Below are 27,119 nucleotides of genomic sequence, written 5' to 3'. Positions count from 1 at the left end.
CAGAGGAAGACAGCCCCCTGGGAAGGGAGTTTTGGCCACCGAACCTGTTGTGATTGCTACCTGGGAGGCAGGGTGGATTTCTGTTTGGGAAATGACAGGGCCTAACTTTTCAAAAACTGTTTCTCTTTGCCTTGTGGTAAGGTCAGTCAGTGATTTGCACTGCTGATTAGGCGTGCAAATCTAGTCAAGAAGCATTTTAGTATAGTTAGTAAGCCTCTGTTCATGTCTGCACAGTGTTTGGTCATGCGGAATTTGCACCTTAGAAGGTACAGTAGGAGTGCATAAGAAAGTCATATGCTTGTATAGACACTCTTCAACAAAACGCATTGAATAGTCAAATGCCCCCAACATTTCTAAGCATTTATTCCTATAGGTTCTTAAAACTTGGAAGGAAGGTACCTCTTTTCAGAAAAAAAAAACCCAACCCAAAACCTCCTTCTGCTTAGGAGTGATTAAAGACCATATTTTTCTTTATAATAATAATAATTTTCTGCCTAAGTGTGTAATTCCAGTAATGTGTTAACCATTTTGTGCTAACTGATGTGTTTCTTTTGAGCATGCATTTGTTATTTTAATGGACTTGAGAGGAGAGTCTGTTGTTATTAGATGTTGATGATCTGTGGTGTTACATGATTACTATTTGCAAATAATGAAAACCTGTCAAATTTGTAATTGCTTCACAGCAAAATCTGTCTGGCTTGTAGGCAAAAGCTAACACTGCAGTGATTCATATTAACATTTGCTGGACGTGTTTGCTAGAGCAAACTAGTGCTTAGGCATTATTATATGTGCATGACAAACTTGACAGCACACAAGATGAGAGTGCTTTAGCTACAAGTTTGGACAAAAGGCCTGGTTTTGTGAGGAGCTTAGTGGCTTCAGTGGGAATTGACATTGTTCACTTCATAGGAGTCACTTAAGCACTTAACAGTTGGCTCTGACTGTTTTTTGCAAGGAGGTGGTGTTTTTTGCCGTTTCCTATCCTGCTTTATTTTGAGACTACACTATGAGAATGCAGAAATATATGTACCTGCTACATGGAAAAGACATTTGTAGCATCACGTGGTAGGAAGCTCTGCACTGTAGAGATGCAGAAGTGCTAACAGATAGATGGGTGCATATCAGAAATGCATTTCATGTTAAAAAGAAGATGCTGTGTACTCCACAGTAGATGTAAAATCATCTTTGTCATTATCATAATTCATACAGAGAAGATTTGTCTAGGTAGTACTGGCAAGCATAAGCTGGAAGCAGTACTGAAGTATCGCTTAGAGTGAAGAAACACTGAGTGTATGTGCTTTTTGTTGCTTAATGACATTCCCAGAAAATTATTATGCAGTGCCCTGGTCCTTTAAAGTAGACAGTATTAGCCATTTTTTTTAAGGATGGACATTCCTATTATAATATCTGTCACAGCACAAGTTCTGAGGGATCATGAACCAGAAAGACACTGGTATCCTTATTCAGAGGCTCATCTGGGCTGATATGGTTGGATCTTAAATGATTTGTGGATCAGCTATCATGTAACCTGCAGTTTATGAACTTCCCTGAAATCAGCATAGATGCACTTTGAACTTACAGACCATTCCAAGGTGCTTTCATAAGTAACTTGTACTAACACAGAATAAATTGCTTGCAGTGTAGCTGAATGACTCTATGTCGATAAAATTGAATTAGTGAACAATGAAAAAGCTATATGCTTGTATGGATGACCATTTTTTTCTTTAAAAAGTTACCTTCTCAGTATTATTACCTTTTGTATGAACTTGGTGCAAGAAATTAGCTTAGGATGATGTGAACACTGTGTAAATCTGTTGCAATAAAACCAGACAAAACCCAAACAGCATTTAAAAGATTTCCTATAAATGACTATGGCGAGTTGCAAAACCAAGCAGATCCTCTGTATGATAGCTTGTTTTCTTGTCTTTTCTGTCTGTTTTGTGCATATTGTTTCACTGTAAATGGTCTCAATATGTGCTTCATCAAGTGTAGAAGCAGGTTATGACTTTGAAAATTACGTATTTACCCCTGCTATCTCTATTCCAAGGAGAGTACCCAATGCTATGACAGATACAGTTAACTGCTGATGGTATGCCCATCCATTTTTTTCAGGGGAGTATGGACTCTGTCAAATCTGCTTGCTGCTCTAGAGTTGATACTCTGGGTGTGTGGAGAGGAAGCCTTTGAGTCAAGAAGTATCCAATACCCAGTTCTCCCTTATGTTAATCCACTGATCAGCTTAAACTAAGGCCCTTCGATAGGTTTCTTGTTCAATTTTTCTGATTCCTAGCCCTCTTCTCCACTTCCTGACTGTTCTGTGGAAGCCAAAAGAGGGAAATTACATTTTTAGGAGTAAAATGAATTGTATCTGCACAATATAGGCAGATGGGAAAAGTGCAGAGTGCTCCCCTACCTAGGTTCTTTCACTAGATTAATCCTAGCTGTTACTCCAAGGTCAATAGGGGACAAGTCATTCAGAGAGGAATATGGTTTTTCACTGCCACATAGTTATGGTACGTGGTATGTCTTCAGTAAACTGCATGATAATGAAACATTACTCGGAGCATCAGACCCAATATTAAAATAATAGCTTTGTTTTCTTTCTCTGTTTTAGGTATCAGTTTTTCTTGCAGGTCAAGCAAGATGTTTTACAGGGGCGCTTGCCTTGTCCAATCAACACTGCAGCACAGCTGGGAGCATATGTAATTCAGTGTAAGTTCTTCTGGCCAACTGAGAGCTTATTTCTTTTAATCCTGTATTATGATTAATTTTAAGTGGTGACTGAAGATTTCACTAACACTTTATGCATTCATTTTAAAACAGAACAGAACAAGTATGACTGATTTCAGCTAAAGAACTGTAAATAGATGACCATTCTGAACAGATATTATAGAGACAATATAGAAGTTAATGTAAAGAAGAAGCTGAAAAGGCAGTCTGAAGACTTTGCCAAACACTCTTTGCCTTGCTGAGGAATACCTTATCATGTACTTAAGACTTTATGACTTACTCTGGATTGCATATAGAGTATGACAAAACCTTAATCAGGAGGTTTACAGATTTGATGGCCTATTGGCAGCCTCCAGACAACAAAGTCTGTCAAATAAAAGATTCTTTCAAAAATTACATTATGTCAGTATGAATGCTCCTGTGCTTGAAGGGAGGATGTGTTTTGACCTGAAGTGAAGAATTTTAATTCTATCTGTCATTTATTTGCATTTATCCTTTTCAGAAGTGGCTGTTATATCCTGCATGCCTGATAGAACTAGCAATCAATTAGAAAGGAGCTGTCTGTCTACTAGTTAGTTATTCCTTTGACATTGTAGCTCAAGCTCTGTATTCAAACACAATTGGTAACCAAAAATCATATGATGAGCCATGCTGGGACCTGCATCTGTAATTTGTTCTATGTTAAATTTAGATTTCTCATGAGTGATATGTATTAAGCAAAGATTGTTTGTATTATTGGTGTTCCATGTGTGACTCAACAACACTTAGTACAACATAAAAAAATAGTCCTCCTTTCATTTTCATTTTAAAATAACAAGGCAGAATAACCTGTGTATGAAATGGGAGTGGGCATTATAAAGAATTTCATGGTGTGTTATATGTGTTTCCAAAAAGCTGAAATTTCAGGCAATTTTCATTTTTTTACAGTTATTTCTAACTTCATTTTGCTGTGTAAGAAATGTGACATGTCATACTCTGAAAAACTGTTTGCAATGCACATTTCACTTTACTGGCATACGTGCCCTCCCTGAAAAAATACTGCAAGTGTGAAGCAGAAAAATATGTAATGACGGTAACATTTTAATCACATTATGAGAAATGAGTAAAAAGAATAAATTCTTGTCCTTTAGTAGTTTTGTAAGGTGGTTAGAGCTGTTGTTTTGGTATAAAATCCTGTTCCTGTGATTCTAATCTCGGATATTCTACTGGAAAACAATGAGGAAGCTCACGTGAGAGAGGAGAGTTAAAGCATGGCAAAGATTACATACAGTGTGTTAGTTAGTCCTGGCACCAGCAAGAATACATTCCCATTGATTCTATAAGAAGCTTTGCCCTTTTATTTAGGGCCCGCAGTTGTTCAAAGTATATAAAGACACCTGAGAATTGTCTGTGTCAGATACTGAAAATATGAACCCAAAGCATGAGCACCGAAGTCAACAGTCTTTCCAAGGGTGATGTGCCAGTCCGTGCTTTTTTGTTTTCCAAACTGAGATGAAGTGCATTTGTGGGAATTCAGTAACAGCTGAGAAGCTCTGCTTCTGTAACGATATCAGTGGTGTCTTTCCCAGCGGGGCTAGCAGCTGCCAAGATCTGGAGGAGGAGCCAGGGACACATGTTTTCCCAGAGTCCTCTACCCATGTCCTGCTCTAGCATGGGCCCTGCTTTCACCATACAGATTGTGCCTGCATGTTATCTTTGATCTCCAGGCAAATCCTGCCCTTAGCACATGAATTGTTTCCTCCTTTCTTGGCCAAAGACTGCAGACAGTGGTGATGGTGGAAAAATCGGTACCCATGCAAAATTTGCAGAATATACCAATTTTCCTATTGGGAGTGCTGGAGGTGTTGCTGTTGTAGTCATTCTTGTTCTTGTTCCTGCGATGGGCAAGGACCACATTGTTTTTATGGAGGTTCTCAACACCTCTACTGAGCAGATCACTGTCTCTTTCTAGAAACATCATTAAATTCTGGAAAGAAACATGAGTTATTAGATGAGTCTTTTTCTTCTTGTCTCTTGAAGTCTCTTTTTGGCTATGTTTTTGGCTTAGTGGGCATTGGATAGAAACCTTCTGTGAAGCTTTTCTCAGAGAAGCCCCACCTACATAGATTTTACTCAGGGTTATTAAAGAATTGAAATACTAACTCTTTCAGAGTTTCTCAGACAGATGCAATTAGAGGTAAGATCAGTAGAAGTGAGTTCTAACCAAGGTGCATATTTATTTTATAATTGCATGGTAACATGTAAACTGATATGACCAATGTATGCAAATTCAAGGTTGTTTCAAAGAAAATTATATCGGCTATTCATTAAGTTAAGAAAATTCTTTTAAAAAATATTTTGATTTTGAAAGTGAATTTACTGTTCAGGAAATAGATCTATATTTTATTGAAAAATGAAGTCTTGTGTTTCCTCACAAGAAACGACACTTACCCTTAGAAGGGCATACCTCTAGGTGTCTCAGGGTATTTGTCTCCACTCACATTCCCACACTGACATTTGTGTCAGGAGTCCCAGCAAGAATATGGATCAGTTCTGTCTGTAATACTACAGCTTATTGTGAGAGCATAGGTATTCCAAAAACTAGACTTTGCTTCTACACTTGTTTTACATATGCTGTCAAATAATATATGTCACCAAATTTCAACTTCGCTGGCTTGGGCAAAATTATATCTAGTCCTGTAGAAGCAGTAGATTTCCTGTCAAAACCTCTAGCTCTTTGAAATTTCTCTTTTAAAATGATTGAAGACTTTTTTCTTGGTTTTATGTGCGCTAATATGAACAGTTCTGTACTGTCTTTGGGTTTTTTAACTGACTGCATGGTAAATTGACAGTCAGTTGGAAAGAGGTGGCTTGGCAACAAATAGGTGGATTATATAACATATTTTTTGGTTAACATAAAGCATTGAAAATGGGTGACCTTTCTTTTCTTCTTGTGTCCTCTAGCTGAGTTGGGGGACTATGACCCATATAAGCACACTGCAGGTTACGTCTCGGAGTACCGCTTTGTTCCAGACCAGAAGGAAGAGCTGGAGGATGCCATAGAGCGGATACACAAAACTCTCATGTAAGAATTCAGTACTGTTGGGAACTTGGCAGGTAACATTGGATTCAGAGATGCTTGGTAGGTGAGGAAGGGAGCAGCTTGTTGCACAGAGTGGAGGTCTCTAGACCCGAGGAAAGAGCACAGGGCACCCAGTTATGTCCCTCAGAAACAGAACACATTTTATGTAATTGGAGTTGTTCTTTCAGGAACTGAGCAGGACAATAATTGGAAATACAACATCTGTCAGACCTAGGTACGGGTGTTTCAGAACCAGCAGTTTTAATAGTGCTTCTGTTTCCTCTTAGTTTTGTAGTTAAAAAGAATGAAATAAAAATCTGTGAGTTCAGTTCCCTGTTCCAGGACAGACTTCCTGCATAATTTTGGACAAACTGCTTATTATGTCCATGCCTCAGTCTGCTGTCTGTAAAATGGGGATAATAACATTTCTTTTCTTCGTACTGCCCTGTGTATTCAAATGAACTGTTAGGACAAACCCACTTTTAATCTAATAATGTACAACACTTGGTACAATGAAGCCTCTATTTTCTTGCCAGAACCTTAGCTGGGGTAATGAAGGAGTGCTTGTAGGAACCTGCATGAATCTTTGTGGGAGCAGCTCACATTGCAGGAGGTACCAGGAAAGCAGTTTGTATGCCCATGGTTTAAGTGATAATCTCAGTTGCAACATCTGCGTGAATTAAAGAGACAGTTTGGGTTTACAAGCATAAAGTCCTTTCATTTTATTAACCAACATATATTACAAAAACCACATTGGCAGTGGTCAATATAATGGATTCCACTGTAAGGAAGAGCATATGTTTTATAAGAAGAAAGCAGCACCTAGAAACAGGGTCATCAGGCAGCACTGAATAACACAGGACACTCAAAGTGCTGGTTTCTGGACAAAAACCAAACAAATTCCAAAATTTTGCATGTGACCCTAAAGCAGTGGGAACACAGGGTATCTGGTGGGCCTTGAAATAATTTTGGTTTAAACTGAACAAGGCACTACAGAAGTTCACAGGCATTGAAACTGTACCTGATAACATTTCTTACAGAATTGTTTGGGTTGGAAAAGACCTTTAAGATCATCAAGTCCAACCACTAACCTAACACTACCAAGTCCACCACTAAGCCATATCCCTAAGTGCCACATCTACATGTCTTTTAAATACCTCCAGGGATGGTGACTCCACCACTTCCCTGGGCAGCCTGTTCCAGTGCATGACAACGCTTTCCGTGAAGAAATTTTTCCTAATACCCAATCTAAAACTCCTCTGGTGCAACTTGAGGCCATTTCCTCTCGTCCTATCACTTGTTACTTGGGAAAAGAGACCAACACCCACCTCTCTGCAGCCTCCTTTCAGGTGATTGTAGAGAGTGATAAGGTCTCCCTTCAGCCTCCTCTTCTCCAGGCTAAACAACCCCAGATCCCTCAGATGCTCCTTTTAAGACTTGTTCTCTAGACCCCTCACCAGCTTCATTGCTCTTCTCTGGGCACGCTCCAGCACCTCAATGTTTGTTCTTGTAGCGAGGGGCCCAAAACTGGACACAGTATTCCAGGTGCAGCCTCACCAGCGCCGAGTACAGGGGGAAAATCACCTTCCTGCTCCTGCTGGCCACACTATTCCTGATACAAGCCAGGATGCTGTTGGCCTTCTTGGCCGCCTGGGCACACTGCTGACTCGTGTTCAGCCGGCTGTCAACCAACACCCCAAGGTCCTTTTTGGCCAGGCAGCTTTCCAGCCACTCCTCCCCAAGCCTGTAGTGTTGCATGGGGTTGTTGTGCCCGAAGTGCAGGACCTGGCACTTGGCCTTGTTGAACCTCATACAGTTGGCCTTGGCCTATTGATCCAACCTGTCCAGATCTCTCTGTAGAGCCTTCGTACCCTCAAGCAGATCAACACTGCCACCTAATTTGGTGTCGTCTGCAAACTTACTGAGGGTGCACTCAATCCCCTCATCCAGATCATTGATAAAGATATTAAACAGAATTGGCCCCAATACTGAGCTCTGGGGAACACCACTTGTGATCAGTCGCCAGCTGGATTTAAATCCATTCACTACAACTCTTAGGGTCTGGCTATCCAGCCAGTTTTTTACCCAGCAAAGCATACACCCATCCAAGCCATGAGCCGCCAGTTTCTCCAGGAGAATGCTGTGGGAGACAGTGTCAAGGGCTTTACTAAAGTCCGGGTAAACAACATCCACAGCCTTTCCTGCATCCACTAAGCGCGTCACCTTCTCATAGAAGGTGATCAGGTTGGTCAAGCCTTTCATAAACCCATGCTGACTGGGCCCGATCCCCCAGTTGGCCTGCACATGCCTGTTGAGTTCACTCAATATGAACCACTCCATAACCTTCCCCAGCACTGAGGTCAGACTGACAGGCCTGTAGTTCCCCAGATCCTCTTTCCGGCCCTTCTTGTAGTTGGGTGTCACATTTGCTAACCTCCAGTCAACTGGGACCTCCTCAGTTAGCCAGGACCACTGATAAAGGATTGAAAGTGGCTTGGTGAGCGCTTCTGCCAGCTCCCTCAGTACCCTTGGGTGGATCCTATTCGGTCCCATAGACTTGTGAGTGTCTAAATGGTGTAGCAGGTGGCTAACCATTTCGCATTGGGTTGTGGGGGCTTCGTTCTGCTCCCCATCTCTGTCTTCCAGCTCAGCGGGCTGGGTATCCACAAGTAACTGGTTTTACTATTAAAGACAGGTAAAGAAGGCATTAAGTACCTCAGCCTTTTCCTCATCCTTTGTCACTATGTTATGTATGAGAAGGAGCTGAGAAGGCGGGAATAAGCTAGAGTATTTGGCAGGGGCAACTGTTGAAGAGATTGCAGGAGGACAGTAATAGGTGCGCTGCAGACAGGACAAAGGAGGACTGCAGAGATCTGAAACATATGCCAACAGACCTGGGAGATTCATGCAATCCCAACTTAACCTTCGCAAAACCTGGAAAAGACATTCATTTTTATAATAGAGACTGCAAAACTTCAATTCTCCATCTTCCAGCTATTGGAATAATAATCACATTGGACACCAAACATGTGAGTTCTACTATCATTGACATTCTGGATAATTGGTGGATTGGTGGGTCCCAAGATGCTGCATTGGGAGTCAGTTGATTTTCTCTCAGACTGCAATTTGTGCATAAAATACCTTCCCTTGATTACTTGTCAATGGAGTGGGAAGCAAAACTGCAATAAGGACAACTAGGAGATGAACTGGAGTGCCCAACAGATAAGCAAAGCAAGATAAGAGCTAGTGACCTCTGGGCCCTTTGGTTCTGTCAGCGCTTGAGAGAGGAACAACAGCACCAATACAGAGAGGAAAACCATAGCAATCTGGTAGGGAAGCTGGAGCAAAGAACATAATTTCCAGTAAAGAAGGCAGAGCCAGAAAGTGATCCTGTGTGAATATAGCTTAAATACTAGATGCATTTGCAGCAGCTGTGTAAGTAGTCTTCTTAAAGAGGTTTTACTCCACACTGTCTTCAGGTGTACAAAAAAAAAAAAATTAAAAAATCCCCAGCAATTCAGAGCCACTTTTTGTCCCACTTACTCATTTTTAGAAATGGCCTTCTGTGTAAGAAGTACTTTCAGTGAGATTAGTTTTAGCCTGAAGTACTCTTGGTGTATGAGTAACAGAGGCTGAACCACCAGTCACTGTGTGAAAGCACTGGAAATCAGAGAGATTTGGCTTCCCAACCTGCTGTTCCAAATATTAGACCACAGTGCCTTTAAAAATGCAAAACATGAAATTGGTTTTGAAAATAAAAAACATATGCCAGAAGTTCATCCATTCATAAAGCCAAAATAAACATTTACTTGCTTATCTCCAAGTTCATGTTCCTGGTAAGTGTAAAGAAGCTTGTTCTAACAAATCCAAGTTAGGTGCAATTGTGATATAACCATTTATTAAGATGAGAGCAGTAAGAAACATTTTATGAGTGTGTTCATCATACCCTTCGTCAAAGTAATGTAGAGGTAATCAGAACTAGCCATCTTGTATGTAGATGTAGATTTCTTGATTCTTTTGCTATAAGGAAGCCATAGTCTGGATAAAGGCTAAATAATTTCTTGCCTATAGTTTTGCATGTTAGTATTATTTGTGCCTTGTTTAATGAGAATAGGTATTAACTCAGAGACACAGCTGTTTTCTTTGAAAAGTTCTCCTGTAACTGGAGTCTGTGCCAGTTGCCACATTGACCTGAGCTTTCTCTTTCAGGGAAGAGAATCTGTTGTTCAATAATTATTTCTGTGTGGTTGCCTGACTGCCTTACAGTAATTGATGTGTTACGGAGAACCTTACTACAGGTCCTTTTGTGAAGTAAAAAAGTTCTGTTTTTTCTGTTCTGGAGATTGGAAACTGAGTCACAGAGAGTTTGTTTGGTTCAACATCACAGAGATTGTGTTTGAGAATTGAAACTTGAGATGAATTACTATGTACCAGGCCACTGATACTAAGCAACCTTCATTCCTCTCTCTCAAGTTTCTGTAATCATTAGTGTAGTAAATCAGATTAAGACGCATTTGCCTCAAAAAGTTTATGACCTTTAAGATGAAATTTAGAAGCCAGGGGAACAGTGGTTGCAAAGAGTGATAACTGTCTTAACGCTGTCTCTACTGTTTTTATATGCTTATTGATCTTGGTACTCTTTGACTGCTTGGCTGCAGTTAGGTGTCAGGGATTTGGCAGCATCAGAAAAGAGAGTGAAACTAAGGTGAACCCATTGCTAGTTCAGCCTGACTGTCATCATCAGCACTGCCAACATTGACTTCTGCACAGGTGACAGTGGTCTCTTTAGTTAAGAATTTTGAAGCTAGAATGGCTGAGGGCATATCCCAAATTATCTCACCTACCAGCGACATTTAGGGACAGGTTTGTGATATGGTTTGGAAGAACTTTATCCTTTCTGGAGGCCAGCATGGAAGTGCGGGTTTTTTTACAAGACAGCTGGGGCATTGCATGTACCTTGCTTCTGCTAATCATGTCCAGATAAACTCTTTCTGGTTGTGGGTTATCTCTCAGTTTTTCACACAGCACAATAGCTACTCAGGGATTCATTCAGGATGCATTTTTTTGAGCAAATCAAATAAGGTGACGGAAATCATGGGTGTGTGGGGGTTCTGACTCCATGAAGTTTCTGCAGCCTGCCTGCTGCAGTTGTTGTCCCATCTATAAACCAGCATGACAATCCCAAGGTCAGATAGCATCGTGAGGTGACCGTATGTGGTCATGCACATCTGGAGGAGCAAGCAGGGCTTGCATGTGAGGAAGCAGACGCTCACGGTTCTCAAGGAGGGATATGATCCCTCAGTGCAAATGCAAGAGCTTGTATTGGCCCTTGACATTGCCTGTTCCAGACTGCAGCAGATCTGGGACTACATGAAACTTGGCAAGTCAGCTGTCGGTGTATTTTGAATCTATATTACATGCTGTCAGTGGAGCATAAGGAAAGCTAAAATGCCCCTGACAGTTAGCTTTGAGAGCAGCTTTCAGTATTGTTTAGGGCCATCAGTGGCACTCAGGTGCTCTCTGTCCACCTAAATGAGCGGTGCATGCCAGCTGCAGGGCTGCTACATTGCCTGTTCTGTCATTACCAACTGCAAAGACTGTTTCAGTTTTGGGGTATGTTGTCAGGTTGTATTATGCCGAGGAGAGTTTGTGTTTTCATATGTGGTAAAAATTAAACACTTACCCTTTGTAATGGTGGGAATAGTTTCAGTCCCTGCCATTCCCCTCTCCCCTTCATGTTCTGTCTTCTCCATCTGCATTTGGGAGAACTTCTTCCTCTGGCTTCCATCTGCTTCCTTCAGAAGCTCCAGCTCACATCTTTACTTCCTTTAATATATTCTCAAATACACTTTCTTATAAATTGTGTATTATTTTGAAAATATTTATACACGTGCACAAACTTATTTGACATTTCAGCCTTTTGGTACTTTCAGAGACAGGTGAGAATAGTGGGATAAGCACATCAGCATTTTTCTAAGTATGGTCAGTAAGGAAAAACTAATGGTGGTATTTAAATTGGTGTTGGTTTCTAGCACTAATTCAGTAACCGGGTGATCCACTTTGCTCAGGAAAGCCTGCCTGGGAATTCAGTAAGACAATAACTGCTCCAGTGAACATTTTGCTTACATTTCTGAGATCTACCAGCAGGATTTAAAAAAAAATACCAAGCTGTGGAGTAAATGTTTATAGCAGAATTGGATAAAAGACATGTCAGATGTGACATCGCTGATGTGCTGAATATCCAGTGTTCTGCATATTCTGAATATAGAGATGAATCACAGATCTGCTGGGAAATCCAGCTTTTGAAGAAAAGGATTTTTCTTACAAGCTTCAGGTCTGCTGCTTTTCCAGGAGTCCTTGGAAAGAAGGGCTAACACCTGAAACAGTATCAGTGCTGCTACATGGATAAGATGCCCAGACACAAAGAAGGCATTTTAATATTGCATTCATGCTAGCACTGCTGTTTCACATCTTTCATGTTGTATGTGTTTTTACCTCATCAGGCATAACACAAAGTTGGGAAAACCTGGACCTGCTAGGCTGGAGAGACTAGGGAGACAAGAAGTGAAGATGTGCATATTGCAGGACTTTTCCAGGTCTTGAGCAAAAATGTTGAGCTCGGCTTCACTCCTTGAATTCGAAAGGCAGCAAATGTAGTGAAGTATTTCCCCAAGAGAACAATCGCAGGGTGAAGCAGGAGATGCATCTTTTTGAGTTGATGTTTTCACTAGATGTGCTGTACTTTCCCAATAGCAGTCCAGTACTTTCACAGAAGTATAAAACAGGAGTGAAAATGAAAATGCATCTTCAGGCTTGCAACAGTGTCTTGCTCATGTATCAATGGCACTTACTAAGGGAAGAACAAATTAAATTCTGAGGATAAGTCTGTTGATAGCTTTGAATTTATTTAGTAATTTTGTTCTTTTTGAAAATAAATCCTTCCTCAGTGATTTCAAATATGTTCCTAGTAACCAGGGTTTTTTTCCCTACCAGTTTTCCGCTATTGTTCCCTAGCAGCATGCAGCTGATGGTAGTTTTTAACTGATGAATTGATATTTGCAGATGGGAAGGCAAGCTGGATCTTTGAAACTGGTAATCTCTTGAGACAGACTCCAGACTTTGTTTTCACAGTAGCAGACTTGGGCATTACCAGTCAGTGTGACTTCCTGTAGGCAAGATTTTATGAAGAAAGAAATATTTTATCTGAAGTCATGAACCCTGCTTTCAGAAATCCTTTGTAGCTTCAGCACTGCTATGGGGAAATAGTAGCCCAGTCAATGATTCCATTCCTGCTTTATTAATAATCATGTAGTTTTCAGGAAAAAAGTTATTTTGCATCTTAAAGCCTAAAAATGGAATGTCTGAAGTGTGTTTGTGACAGCAGGGAAAAGATTGGCCTCTGTAGTAGGCATCATTGTTTATATGATAGCATATATCTTGGTAGGATCTTACAGCAGAGAGTTTAGTAAAAGCTTGTGCCTGCTGTCCAGTCTCACTTGGAGCAAGCAGAAGTACAGTGCTGAAAGGATAATGACAGTCTAAACAAATGGTGGGAAGGGTTGCATACCTGTCCAGTAAACTGTATTTATTAATATGATCTATTTTAATATGTTGACTGGAAGTGCAAAGTTCTTACACAGACTTTTGTTTCTAGGGGTCAAGTTCCTGCTGAGGCAGAAGTGAACTACTTAGGGGTGGCCAAATCCCTGGAAATGTATGGAGTGGATCTCCATCCTGTTTATGTAAGTGTTGTTTAAATATTTTAAATGTGGTAACAATGAAAAAATATTTTTTGTACTAATGAGGGGGAGAGTATTTGTATAGTTTAGTTGCCACAGAATAACTTGAAAGGAAACCAGCACTGTACTTAAGAAATGCAAAGGAAGACATATTTACAGACTGAGGGGATTCAGTCATTCATACATACAGAAGCCTAATGGTTTTCAGATGAAGAGCTGTGATTGTATTACACCTATAAAAGACAATCAGTTATACTGTGAAAAAACCAGTTCAGATAAATAAGTAATTAGTGCAAGCGTCCAGATTGATGAGAGAAGGTTATAACCGTTGCCTCTGACACAAAATTTTGCACATTATTCTTGTGTAAATAACAGCAAGTGTGTCCTGAAGGCTTTTCAATGCCATTGCAAAAACTAGGGTGGGGTAGCAGCAGCATGTCTGGGTTTTTTTAATATTCATTGTGGAGGTTTTGCTAAAGATCCAGAGGACATTACCAGCTTTTCCTCTGCTGTATCATGCAGCATTGCAAGTTGCCTGTATTGCCTCAGCAAAACTCTCCACTTCTTTTATAAAACAACATGTATGTTGGGATTGGATCCAAGCTATCACCTGGAGGCTATGAGCTCCTGGTGGAAACATAATTCTATCTTGTTTGAATAATTGTGCTTGTGGCAGGTTTTTTTGAATAAAAGCAAAGCAGAAGTTCAAATGGGGAGTTGTAGATAGTTCATGGAGTTAGATGTCAGTACTTTGTAAAATTACTTGAAAGAAAATAAAGAAATCAAGATACTACCAGAAGATTAAGTATGTATTTCCTGCTGAAAATTGTGTGGCCTGCAATATGAAGTATTTTTTTAATGCACCCTGTGGCTTAATTGTATTCATATCCTATGTGCTGTGCCCCTCCCACCCATAGAAAGCTGGGGGAGTTACTGGAACAAGATTCAACATGATCCAACAAAATCATATTAAATTAGCAGAGCCTGGATTTTTTTTTTTTTTTTTCTCTTAGCTTGCTTTTGCTGTGCAATGAGATCCCTGCCTGGGTAATGAGGGGTGAGTTGTAATATGCCCAAGTCTAACCCATGAATATCATAATTTCTATTTATATTACAACTGCAACAGAAGCCCTCATTTGAGACTGAAGCTGCACACATGAAGAGATGTAGTTCTTTTCCTTGCTTGGTCATATTAAAAGTAAAGATGCCTTTAGCAGCTCATTCGCTGAGGAGCACAGGCAGAGCTCGCAGAGGTGTGCTTGAGCTTTTTCATATCAGTAGTCACACAGAAGGATGCTTTCTACCATACGTCTGTCTCAGTTGATATATTTTGCAGTTCATGCTCTCCTGTTTTAGAGCTTGCAGGGCTCTTCCTCGTTGCTTCAAGTAGGCAGATGAATGAGCTTTTGCATCTGACTTTCTTTTAACCTCATGCACTAAGGTTTGCACTCTTTCATAGGCCACATCTGGTTTTGGTTACTGACCGTAAACTGGGGAGGTGGGGGCTTCTGCCACTCGGCACCAGGGTTTTCGCCTTGTTCTTTCCTGACTCTGTGATTTGGGTACTGACCTCAGGAACCTCCTTTGTAGGAATTGATGCATGTGGCTGTTCCTTGCATGTCGCTACCCATTCTGAACAAAAAAATGCTCTGAATCTCTCAAAGGAGCTACTTCACTTGGTAGCAGTGTGCAGGTGATACTATTTTAGCAGGGAGATGGCAGCTGTGAGGTTATATTATAGTAGAATAGGTCAGAAAATCATTGTTGACCTTCAGCTGAAAGTTCGGATATCTGTTGCATTCATGTCTGAATAAAGAGTCTAGTTTCTGAGTTTTGGCTGTTTGTCGAATAGCCAAAAGTAATTCCTTAGAAAAAAAAGTTTATTTTTCTTTTCACCATAGCATGTGGAATCTCCCATTCTTTCCCTTGCTGCCATTCTTTCTTGCCTCTTTGCCGCTACGCCTACAAGTTTTCCTATAGGATTTTTTGTCAGTAGATCAAGTACTATTTTCCCATTTGCACAGAGTAAAACAGTATGTTCAACTCAGTCATCAGGCTGACTTCCTCACTAGACCTCACTGCTACAGTGACACAACTTGCAAATGTATGAAAGACATATATTTTTATCTTCTAGGGTGAAAACAAGTCTGAATATTTTTTAGGATTAACACCCATAGGAGTTGTTGTCTACAAGAATAGAAAACAAGTAGGAAAATATTTCTGGTATGTATAATTCAGATGTGAAGTCTGTGCTAAAACAGTAACAATGTTGTTGTATAGAAATGTATGATTTGTGATATCTGTTTGAAAGGTTAATTGTATCAATAATAATAATAATAAAGTATAGTTGAAATTCCTAATCTTTGTCTTGATCATACAGATTTTTAATTCTTTGATAATCCAAGTATTGAAAAAAATAGTTCACCTTCACCATAGTCACACTGAAATGTTTAAATACTGTTAATTTTTTGTTGATACCTGGTGCATGCCTGATAAAAAAAAAATCTACCTGTGAATTCCTTTCTGTCTTGTATGTAAATATATAAGATTTTATATTTTATTATGCATGAAATTAAAATCTCATTACATTCTGTATGTCTTTTTTTCCAATATTACAGGCCTAGAATTACAAAAGTTCACTTCAAGGAAACACAATTTGAACTTAGAGTCCTGGGAAAAGATGTAAGTTTTTATTTAAGCCTGAAAGGAAAAAAAAAAAGTAATCTCAGGTCTAATGAAGTGGGAAATTTTGTGTGTCCAGCAAAGTCTAATTTATTTTATTGAAATTTACTGCAAGAAACCATCAAAGTGAAATTAATTTTATTGATAGGTACTACAAGAAAATTAGCTTATCCTCAAGTGTAGTATGTTCCTGATGGTGCTTGGAGTTTTATTAAAGAAAGAAGAGGAAGGAAGATTTTCTGTCCACGTTTTGCAGGCAAGGGGAGAGAACTTCAGTAGAACAGTACTAAAGTAGGAATTTTATAACAAACCTTTATCATTTTATGTCGTGCTCTGTAAATTAGAGCAGACTACTACTGCAATGCCTTGTTTATGGTGTTACATACTGCTTTTAAATTAGGCTATATCTGCAGGGAAAGACAATATTAACCAAAATGTGGATGGAGGAAAACTCACAAAGCTGTAAGGCACAAGTAATTTTGTAGCTTGGAAACAGAAGCAGCCACATAACTGTAGCTCGAAACCCATTTGTCAGAGTTTAACTTCATTGTGCTGTTAGACCATTTGAGAGAAAATAATGTTGGTGCCAGTGGAGCAAAGATAGCAGGCTGATAGCAAGAGAAGAGATTTTAAGATAGAGTCAGTGGAAAAAAGAGAAAGATATTTATCAGCTATGAAGCATGTGGGTTGGGGGTGGGGATGACGAGGAAAGTATTGAGGATGTAGGGAAAATTATGGAATGTAATGAAAAAAATAGTTGCAGTCACTATGACTTTTGGTTTCTGGTTGAGTTATAAGTTTAGTTTGCTTAGGGTTTTTTTTAAAATACTTTGTAGGTTTCTTTGGTATATCAGGACTGAAAGTTTATAGTTTTGAAGAAGTATTAACCTGCTGGCAGTATTCCCCTTTACTGATTATCTATGTATCTCCATTCTTCTATATAGTCGTTGTTAGTCTCATCCATGATTTTTCCATGAGGCCATTTGGTACGTTTGGTACATTCTGGGAAATGTAAGTGTACCCCTGACTGGTTGTCTTGATTCTGTTGTGGTCAGCATTTCTTGTGCCTCTGCAGATGTATTGGCAAGTTTTGCTTTTGTTGGTTTGTTTCTGCGGTGGTCTATGGGAAGTTTATTTCTGATGGTGTGTTTGTTGAAATCTGAGAGTTGTTTGAAGGCTGGGAGAAGGTTGGGAAAACTTTTCTCAATGTTTCATGTTAAGGATGAATGCCTGTTCATGTATAAACAAGTCCGAGTTCGACTTAGAGTGAATTGCATTGAAGTGATGCTGTAGTTTCTGTTTGATGCCACATATGTATAGTATTTGTCTGAACCATGTGGAATTGCAAAGGTTTAACATGCTGAGCAGATAACCTGGAAGCTGTGGAAAATGTGCTTAAGTCAAGACTGTGAATGTTGATGACTGGTGAACACTTACTATTGTAATCATAAGGCAAACACTTTGACAGCACTTGGTAATTTCAAGTCTCAACAGGTACTTTTAGGAAATTGTTCAAGAGAACAGTAAGTACAAGGGTGTGTACCATCATTAAAATCTCCTTTGCAACTAATACTCATTTGAAGTGTTTCTACAGTGCTTCATATCCTAACAAGATCAGGAAAGGCCAAAACGGCCCAGGAAAATCTTCCTCTCCCTTTTTTTTGAACATTCTGGTGGTGTTAGCTCGAACAAAATTAGGTATTGGAATAAGCAAACAGTCGCCTTAGTCTCTGGATTAAAGCTGTCAATAACAATTTATGCTGTTCTGCACCCAGAGGAGGAAAAGCTCATCAGTGTATTTATATGACTGTATGTTCCAATACTCCTTGAAAACTTAATTCACAAATTTCTTTTATTGCTCCATTTTTTGGAATAAATACTATCACTTTGTACTTCCATGTGGGACATGAGTCCCATGGAATGGGATGATAGGAGAGTAAACATGCCATTTTTAGTTTATCCTGCCTCCTGGGATATCCCTTTATGGCCCAGGGAATTAATACTTTCCTTGTTTCACATGTGCTGTACCAAGTGTGGAACACTTTACGTGTCTCCAGTTAGTTGAAGAGAATGCCAGAAAAGATTTAGGAAGGAAGAAGTAATGGAGACTTTCCTGTGTCTTAGACGGAGCTTTATGGCATGTAGTGAAGGAGTTAACACCATGTAATAAGAAGAGCAGATTATTTCTGAGTATATTGAGTGCTTTGTGTGAATCACATTTTCCATATTGTAGTGAAAACTCTGTGCAGGCTAGATTTTGGTTTGTGTTTCCACACACTAGCTACCTTTATTCACACTGATGGGCACCTTTCATGGGTGTACCAATGAAGTGTTGTTCTTCTCCTGCATGAGGTTACTTGTGGTAACTTCTTTCTTCTCCTTTTCAATAAATTTGAGATTTTTTTCAAGCCTACCAAAAGAATTTCAGTGTGTACTTCCCACTAAAGGGGTGGAAGTGGACATCATGATCTTGACAGATGGCAGACATGGCAGTCTAAATGTACAGGTCCATGTCCTTAGGCTACCTAAAAAATACACTGTGAGGCGTCTGGGTCAGCCGTATTTATGGTTGCTGAATTTGTTGTTTACACTGTTTCACTTTTCATAAACTTGATGACTTACTGAGCAGAAGATATTTATACTTACTGTCTTACAGTGAAGGTGTTTCACCTTTCCTGTTTTGTAGTGTAATTTCTTCTATTTCTTCATATCTCTTCCATGAGAACATTTCCTGTATATTTAACTTCTTCATATTTTTCGTGCATACCTGCTGCTATTGTGTGGAAGCATGACTGTCGGTATTTTGGTTTTATCTTTCACCTCTTTGGTTGTTTTATATGTTTTCTCCCTAAGGCTATTGCTATTGCCCCTTCATAAACAAAATACTGCTCTTAATATTTGGCTGTCCGTGACTTATCCTGACATGTGAGACTAATGACCTGGACCAGCTAACAGAAACTCTTTTTCAATGGTGTTAATCATTGAATCAGTATTTCATTGTCCCCGGAGTGGACCCATGCTGTGAATTCTGAGCTAGAAACATGTTAGGCTTTCTGTGAAACCACTAAGTATCAACATGAAATTAGGAACCCTTCCCCTGCGAGGACTGCACAGAAGGATTCCCTGAACATGGCAAACAACGGCAAAGAACTTTTGTAGGTGAGAAAAGTGTATTTTCATGCAGTTTCCTTTAAGAAAACCAAGAGATCCATCAGATGTCTGTGCACAGTTCCTGGTAGCATAGATGTCTGTTGAGCAACCTTGCTGGAAATGATCCAGCAATACAGGTGGCTGCCAAAGTCCCTCCCCAACCCCACCCCCCCCATCCCGATGGAGCAAAACAGAGCCTCATCACAATGGATGCACTATGTGGAAGTGGGTAATTGAAGGGGTGCACAGCACACCTCCTGCGCTTTCCCCGTGTGAGGAACATGGCTTGCTTCCTAGATTTCTCTCTCAACAAAGGACATGAAACAAAGTAGAGAAAAACATGCTTTGATAAATTGTGTAGGCTGGGAACGTAAATATGCAGGAGTGAGAGATGTGGAGCTTTTTTGCCTGTAGGTACCAAGTACTTCAGTGCTGTTCTGCACAACCCCATACTGTTTTCTGTAACAGCGCCTTTTACTTTGGTTGCACTGTGTCTGAACATGCAAGTGAATGATTTCACTCCTTCTCGGAGTTTATGTGAAACCTCTGTACTTGCTACTTTTCATGTTTCTCTTTCACCAAACCAGGCAGTGTTGGATGTACAAAACACTTGCTTTCATTATTTTTTGTTGTAAGAGAAGGGTCTTTTGGAAGTCTGAAATTTTTGTTTCGAGGGATTTTGAAATTGGGGTTCTTTCAAGTCAGAACAAACCCCTAAACTGTGCAATTAAAAGTGATTTACACATTTTCAAGACATGCCTTCCTCTGCAGTCTTGCTTAGTCAGATGAAGAGGCCCAGCTCAGCTGAATTCATAAGGTAAAGTTGGTGAAGACTCTTTTCAGGAGAAATACCAACCCCTGATGCATGCTAGAGGAACTTCAGGTCAATTCCAAAGCACATAATGCTCCCCATTCTGGTGGCTGAAACTTGTCTTAATACAAGATTTTTGCGTTCTTTTAAATAGTCTCAGAAAACCCTGGAAATATGCTTTATTTTTTTTTTAATCTGCTTTTTGTAAGTGTCAGAAGTCTGAAAAGTAATTACATTAATAAGGTGGTTCAGCTGTACCCCTTCTTGCCCTGTCACACGCTAGATTCCATCTTGAGTTACAAGTTCTAGGCAGGAACTTTTAATTTGATTTATTCCTCTCAAAGTTTCTTTGGAAGATTTGCTTTATGCAAACTGGCACAGCATTATTAATTTTAATTCTTGACTTGTATAATGTTCTTAAAGATTGACCTTGTGTAACCAGTAATAATACATTGTCTGTTACATAAGCTATGATTGGCATGCATTATGTAAATATATAAAGACAGAATATTTCCTATTGGAGTTAACAATTGATAGTATCCAGGTATGTGCCTAACCTGGCAAAGAGTAATGTTGGGAAGCAGTAGATTCAGAACTAGTGTTAATATTTCTGTTACATGTACATGCATGTGCATTACATGTAAATGCAGTGTGCTCTGTAATGGGGCAAGATTGCTCCTTATGCTATATTGATATTCAGCAGGACTAGGAAGAGTGGTGTGTGTGCTGGAAGGGTTCCTACTGTAGTTTGGGGCTTGGGTGTTTCTTCTTCATTTTCTGAGCCTGGATTGGTGGGAACCAATGTAAGTCTTGTCATAAATTATAGCAGCTAAAGCCTGCTCTGAATCATAGGTTTTCAAAATGTTTTTGACCTGTGGATGGGTGCAGTGCTCCATGGAATGGGTGTAAGTCTACTGATAGTGGACCTTTTATCTTTGGAGTAATCCGTGAACTTCACAAACAAGGAATCTTCTGGCCCCCAGAGGGAAGAACTGTCATTTTAAGTGTGTGTCTTCTTTTCCAGGCGGACTTGAGCTTGCCCTGCCTGGGCACCAGGCTAGCTGGGCACAAAGCAGCTCTGAGCTTGAAAGCTGCGTAATCACACTGGCGTGGCAGAGCAAGCTGGGAGCTGTTTGCAAAGGGCAGTGTGGGCATTCTGGAACTAGTATGTCAGCTCTAGCAGTTCCAGAGGCATTTTGTGGTTAGGTAGAGCAATGACCCCTCTGACTTGTCTCCTTTGAAGCATGTCTTAGCGACATGCTTTTTCAGTCTTTCAGTTAAGTGGGGGGAGCAGGTATGGTGGAGCATTGTACCAATTACCGACTGTTTAGTGGAGATCTCAAAGGCCCTGCCAGATCAGTCTTCTGGCAGATTTGAGAGGCAGCATAAGACAGACAAGGGCCATGGCTACATGTTTGAGTGCCCGTGTATTTATAAACTCGTAGTATAGTCAAGCTATCTGCATACCCTGTCCTAGTCTATCTCTCCTCCCCTGGTTAAAAGTGGTGGTGAGGCTATGGCAGTATGAGCTTTAGCATGTTTTGGAGACTGCAGGACAAGCTTTTAAAGCATTGAAAAGGAGAGGAATATTTTATGTTCGTCCTCACAGTTTTTTAGTGTCTTGCCTTTCTCGGGATTAGGAGAAGGTAGTCAAAGAGCTCAACGACCAGATACTGCTGCAAGGGGTATGCCTATCCTTTTGCAGCCCTTTGCCACATGGTCCTGCCTTCTCCCTTGCTGGTGCAATTTGCAGGTGTGATCAAAAATCACCATACAAAAGTAAGTGATTTTCTGCTTGTTTGGTGAGCACAGCTGGCTTCCTGAAATAACAGACAAGCACCAAAGCTAGTTCACAGGAGAGGGGAGATCTTCAGAGTGTGCAGACAACCAGGACCGCTCTGGAAGCAGTAAGCCATCATGATTTATGATGCCTCACCTTTAGTACACTGGGGACTCTGAAAGCAACAGGATGAGTAGCAGGGAGTAGCTTCTGAGGCACCAAACAACACTGAATGAGTCTGGAATTGTCATTACCTATAAATCATTAGTAAAAGTACAATAGGACTTTGTTTCTCTTGGTTCAGATATATGAGAATAATAAGAAAAAAACCCAGCTAACTGTCACTACCTGTAAGAAATTACAATTGTTCAAGATGCTAAAAATGTTGCCTTTTATTGGAAACAAAAGTTCATGGTGTTAACAGGTAAGGTCATTATTGCTTAACCTATACAAATCAATTTATTCCCTTAGGGGAGAAAGATTAAACCTGAAAGATACTACTGCCTTCAGTACTGCTTAATTTTTATATATGCATTTATAAATTTTGAGCGTAATCACAGGTAAGGCTCTTGCAAGCCTTAAAAAGTCTTAAAAAGTAAATGAAGGAAGTCCTAAACCTAGATATGCTGTATGCAGTGTCATATTGGACTTAGTTGCGGTAAGTTACTGAATCTTTCACAGAAAAGGTGAAAAATCATAAAAGAATTATGAATTCTCTCCTGTGTGTTGGTGAAAGACCTTGGAGACAAATGTTTTAGGCTTTCTTTCTCTCTCTTTAGTAAAATTTAACTCTGCTATTTGACTTGTTACAAGCATCCATTCTGAGGCAATCATTTTCAGGTGCTTTTCCTTCAAATTCAGGTAAATAAACCTCAGCGTGTTATCAGAAAGCTTCTTGGTCTGTCCCCTGATTTTTAGGCAGTTGTTTCATTTTCCAGATCTGAATTCCATAACTTGTTGATAAGTTGGATCTATAGGGCTATGCTGTTTTTTCCTGAGTGGCTTTGATTGTTGCATACTAAGTATAGATGGTTCAGCAAGCAGTTAATCATCAAAATTTTTTTCTTACCAGCTGAGATGAGCTTTCTTCTACCTTAGAAAATAACACCTTCAAATGATATAATCAGTAATGTTTGCTGGTCAGATCTTTCAATCATATGGCAATGTAGCCAGACTGTCCCTCTTTTCGTCACTTACTGATTTTCATGTATTACGTGCCATTTGTTCTGTATATCGGAAAACTCTAAAAATTTAACTTAAAAAAGAATTAAAAATGGACAAGAAGAACTTCTCCCTGATGGGAATCTTTCCCTGAATTCCAGTGACATTCGAACTGGTCTAATAACAAGATATGGCAGAAATACCTTATTTTAAAAAGTCTCTTTAAAAAACGCCAAAACACCCCTGGCTTCTCTCCGCCTCTCCCTTCCCCCAACCCACAAATTCTCTCCTCTGAGATTATGTAATTAAATAAATTTAAGTGCAGCAGAAGATTCTTTCCCTAAAAGTAAAATTTAGGAGTAGACAAAGAAGGAACAAGATCCTGCATATTAAAAGTGAGTCACTGAGTTCTTTCCTAACAGAAGTTAAATTGACTCATCATATTGCATAAAGTTTGCAATACCACAGGCCTGACCTGATACTATTATTTAAAAGTACACTGGTGACTGTAGTTGTCTGGGTTTATATGAAATCACATCAGATGACAGTCTAACCTAGAAATTGTAATGTAAATTAAATCATAAAATCTGAAGCAACATTTCTGTTATGTTGTAAAATGAAAACTATCCCTTGACATGTCTTCTTTAAAACTTTAAAAATGTAAAAATGCAGTATCATCTTTCAGTGGGTAGACTCTTGTTTCTGGTTGCCAGAGGAGCAAGAGCAATATGATTACTCTTGAAAATTCTAGTATAAATAGATTTTTCTCATTGACAATCTTCAAGATTATCCAGGAAGCTTTTTTTTCCCCTTTTTTCCCCAGTTACTTAGATTTTTTTCTGTTTTAGAAGAGCTTCAGTTTTTAAGTTTCTGGTTTTTCTTTCTATAAATTAAACTTATCTTTGCTCCAAGTTAAACCCCTTGTGAATCCTGCAGAGAGCTGAAGATCCATGTCAAGCCTGAAATTATATTTTAAGGAACTGTGGGAATGTATTTATAGGACTAATCTGCTATATAATAATTTTATGCTCTGCATAGCAATCTCAAATAAATCCTAGTTTTCAGTATTGTCAGTGGCTGTATGTCTTACTGTATTTTTCCTTCTTGCTATGACGCCCTAGAGAAGAAAATGTGCTTTTGAGAGAAGACTAGAGGATGGTTTTCATTCCTTGGATATGCCATGGGAACGTTCCAGCCAGCCATTAAACTAACTAAAATAATCCATGGGAGAAAATAAGCTTGCATATATCTCAAATTTGTTGGTTAGTTGTGTTTTTGTTGGGTTTTTTGTGGGGTTTTTTGTTTGTTTGTTTGTTTGTGTTTTTTTTGTCAGGGAATGCAATCTCATTTATTCTAACCACAGGTGCCAAGTTCTGTCATTTTTACGGTTATTGTTTCAAGGTGGAAGGAAGGCTGCTTGAGCGGGTAGTTTGTGACTTTGTGAGGCTGCCTGACAGCCGTTAATAGAGATATAATTGGTTTTTGTTAGAGGTGAAATACTGACTTCTAGAGAACATACGGAAATAGTTCACAGTTTGCAAGGTGGTTGCAGGTCACCATACCTCATTAAATGAAGAGTGAGAGAAACTTGCCAGAACTCTCTACCTATGTATGCATGGCACTGCAGAAGTTTAACTAACGCAAGGGCACCCATTTCCTAAAATCAGCTGCTGAAAGTGTTATGAATCATATCCCCTTTGTAATTCACATATCAGGGAAATGGTTTTAGGATTCAGTTTTGTTAGAGATGGTATCGTACCACACTGTGGATTCACACTGAAGTCAGTGGGACTACTCATTCTTTGTGCAAATCACAGATACAAAACTGAGCACTTAAGTTTACTGAGTGACAGGTATATGGAAGTGTATTTTAAGTGAACGTATTTGAATGCTTAACTTGGAAACAAGCATTGTGATGTGTCTGTTGCTGCTTCTTGTCTGTTGGAAGAATTTTATAGGTTGTATATGTCTGGCTTCTCTTTCATCTCTCCCTGCCTTTTTCTCATGTCTACTGTACTGACTGCCAATTTCCAGTGATTAGGTTTTAAGCTTTGAATATTCTTTTTTGTTGTTTTCCGTAAGAGGTTTTAAGGTGGATTTTATGGCTTTTACCTCTGACCTTTTTCTAGTATTTTGAATTATTCTGAAGTTAGCTAATTTTTTCAAAAATCTGTCCTTCCTCTCATCTTTTTTATTTCCAGGTTTACCTTGGTTCTTCTCTACATGTATTTTTTGTGCATTTTCTCTCTGTGTTGTTTCTTCATATTAGTTTATGACAAATCTTGAGTTTCTTTCTTTCACTTATTCTTGCCTTTTTGTATACTGTTAAACAGAGCCTTGGGAATATAATTTTGCTTGACATCTGAGTTGCAGTTTCAGAAAAATCAGAAACATACTATTTGGAAAAAACTTTGTACTTTTAAATTAGGAGAAAAGCTGATATCTACAAACAAGAATGAAGGAACAGAAGTGTTTCAATAATCTCCTTTCTCTTCTGTTTTTCCATATCTAAGGAATTGATTCATTAAATAATTATTTTCAGGCAATGAGAAATCAAAAATAAAACCTCTTTTAAATGAAGAATTCTACAGAATTATAGTACCTGCTTTTCTTTGTACTGATATCTTTTCTTACATGCATTAATATGAGATGGTTGGTTCTTGTGTTCAGTAAATGAAAAATCACTTCACTGGCAGAATCTCTCTTAACAACATTGATTTGTTTTGTTTTGTTTTCAGTGCAATGAAACTTCCTTCTTTTTTGAAGCACGTAACAAGACCACATGCAAACATCTCTGGAAATGCTGTGTAGAACATCATACATTTTTCAGGTGGGTGATGCAGAAGTTGTGGGTTTGGTACCAAAAGGAGGGAGACTGTATTGAAAAGAACCTTCTTATACCTACAGAGTGGTGTAACACAGGCTTGCTGCCTGGAAACACATTTTTGCTCTTGGTTATAGAATGCTCTTAAAAGTGGATGCCTTTCCTTTTCTTACAATGATGTGAAACAATAATTTTAAAATTGGGTAGTTTGGTTGTTTCTTTTGTCTTAGAATTCTTTTTGAGACAGTATCTCAGGCTGCATAAAGTAGGCTTTAACAGAAGTATCCACAAATGTGTATGGCAGGATTTAAACTGCCATATACATTTTCACGTATTTAACCATCGAATTTTCTGTAGGAGCATTGACTTGAGTGAGGCCTTTGGATTTCAGACATTACTATTTCCTGCTATGCACAGAAATTTTATTTTTTGATAGGAAGACTCATTGAATTTCCACAATGTTTTACTTATTGAAGTATATAAAATGCTTCCAATATTAGACATCTCAAAACACTTTCTTTCACTGTTGCAAAAACACTAACAGAAATGTGCAAGGGTGTCTAGCTAGGAACTGGTCGATGGGATGGTTGGGGCTGGCTTTAGCAGTGCTGTAAATGAGTAAACTCGGAATCCCTCCTGTAGTCTCATTTCTGTGGCATGATGTTCTTGCTTGCTCCTGTGAAATATTAAGCAAAAAAAGCTGCTGTTGCCAGCAGTTTACAGTAGACCCTGAAATAAAGAAGTGTGTAGTGAAAAGAGGAGGGCATAAACATGTGGCTTTGTGGAGCTCTCAACCCCAAAAGAGTCTGCCTGGATGTAGGGATGAAGAGGAACTAGCAGATTTTTTTTTTTTTTTATCTAAAGTTTGTATTTCTCTTTTCTTTTCTTTGGAAGGGGACTGTAATTGAGACCTATCTATGTAACTTACTCTGTTGTTTTATTTTTCAAACTACATAGAGTGCCGGAGAATGAATCAAACACTCTGTCAAGAAAATTCAGCAAGTTTGGATCCATAGGTTATAAACATCGGTCCAGGTGAATTTATTTCATTGTTTAAACTTAATTTAATTCCTTCTTCATTCCTTCTTTTCTCCTCTTTTCTTTCAGTGAAAGAAAAACCCCACCCAGACTATGACTCAGAGGAGTTCTGCTGACAAAGCATGAATCAGGGCATTTTTAAA

General features: G+C 39.2%; 1 protein-coding gene across 1 annotated transcript in view; it reads left to right on the top strand.

Annotated features, from left to right (window-relative positions):
- Positions 1-27,119, top strand: part of EPB41L4A (erythrocyte membrane protein band 4.1 like 4A) — a 136,108-nt gene that overhangs the window by 64,897 nt on the left and 44,092 nt on the right. Inside the window, exons 5-11 of the mRNA XM_075726547.1 lie at positions 2,615-2,712; positions 5,674-5,794; positions 13,446-13,533; positions 15,665-15,753; positions 16,149-16,212; positions 25,853-25,944; positions 26,896-26,967. Of these exons, the coding sequence (XP_075582662.1) occupies positions 2,615-2,712; positions 5,674-5,794; positions 13,446-13,533; positions 15,665-15,753; positions 16,149-16,212; positions 25,853-25,944; positions 26,896-26,967 (624 nt within the window). The remainder of the gene's footprint in view (positions 1-2,614; positions 2,713-5,673; positions 5,795-13,445; positions 13,534-15,664; positions 15,754-16,148; positions 16,213-25,852; positions 25,945-26,895; positions 26,968-27,119) is intronic.

Source organism: Pelecanus crispus, chromosome Z, assembly GCF_030463565.1.
Source record: "Pelecanus crispus isolate bPelCri1 chromosome Z, bPelCri1.pri, whole genome shotgun sequence".
Classification (NCBI taxonomy): Eukaryota; Metazoa; Chordata; class Aves; order Pelecaniformes; family Pelecanidae; genus Pelecanus; species Pelecanus crispus.
The sequence above is the reverse complement of the archived record's forward strand: the minus strand, read 5'-3'. Positions and strand labels throughout refer to the sequence as shown.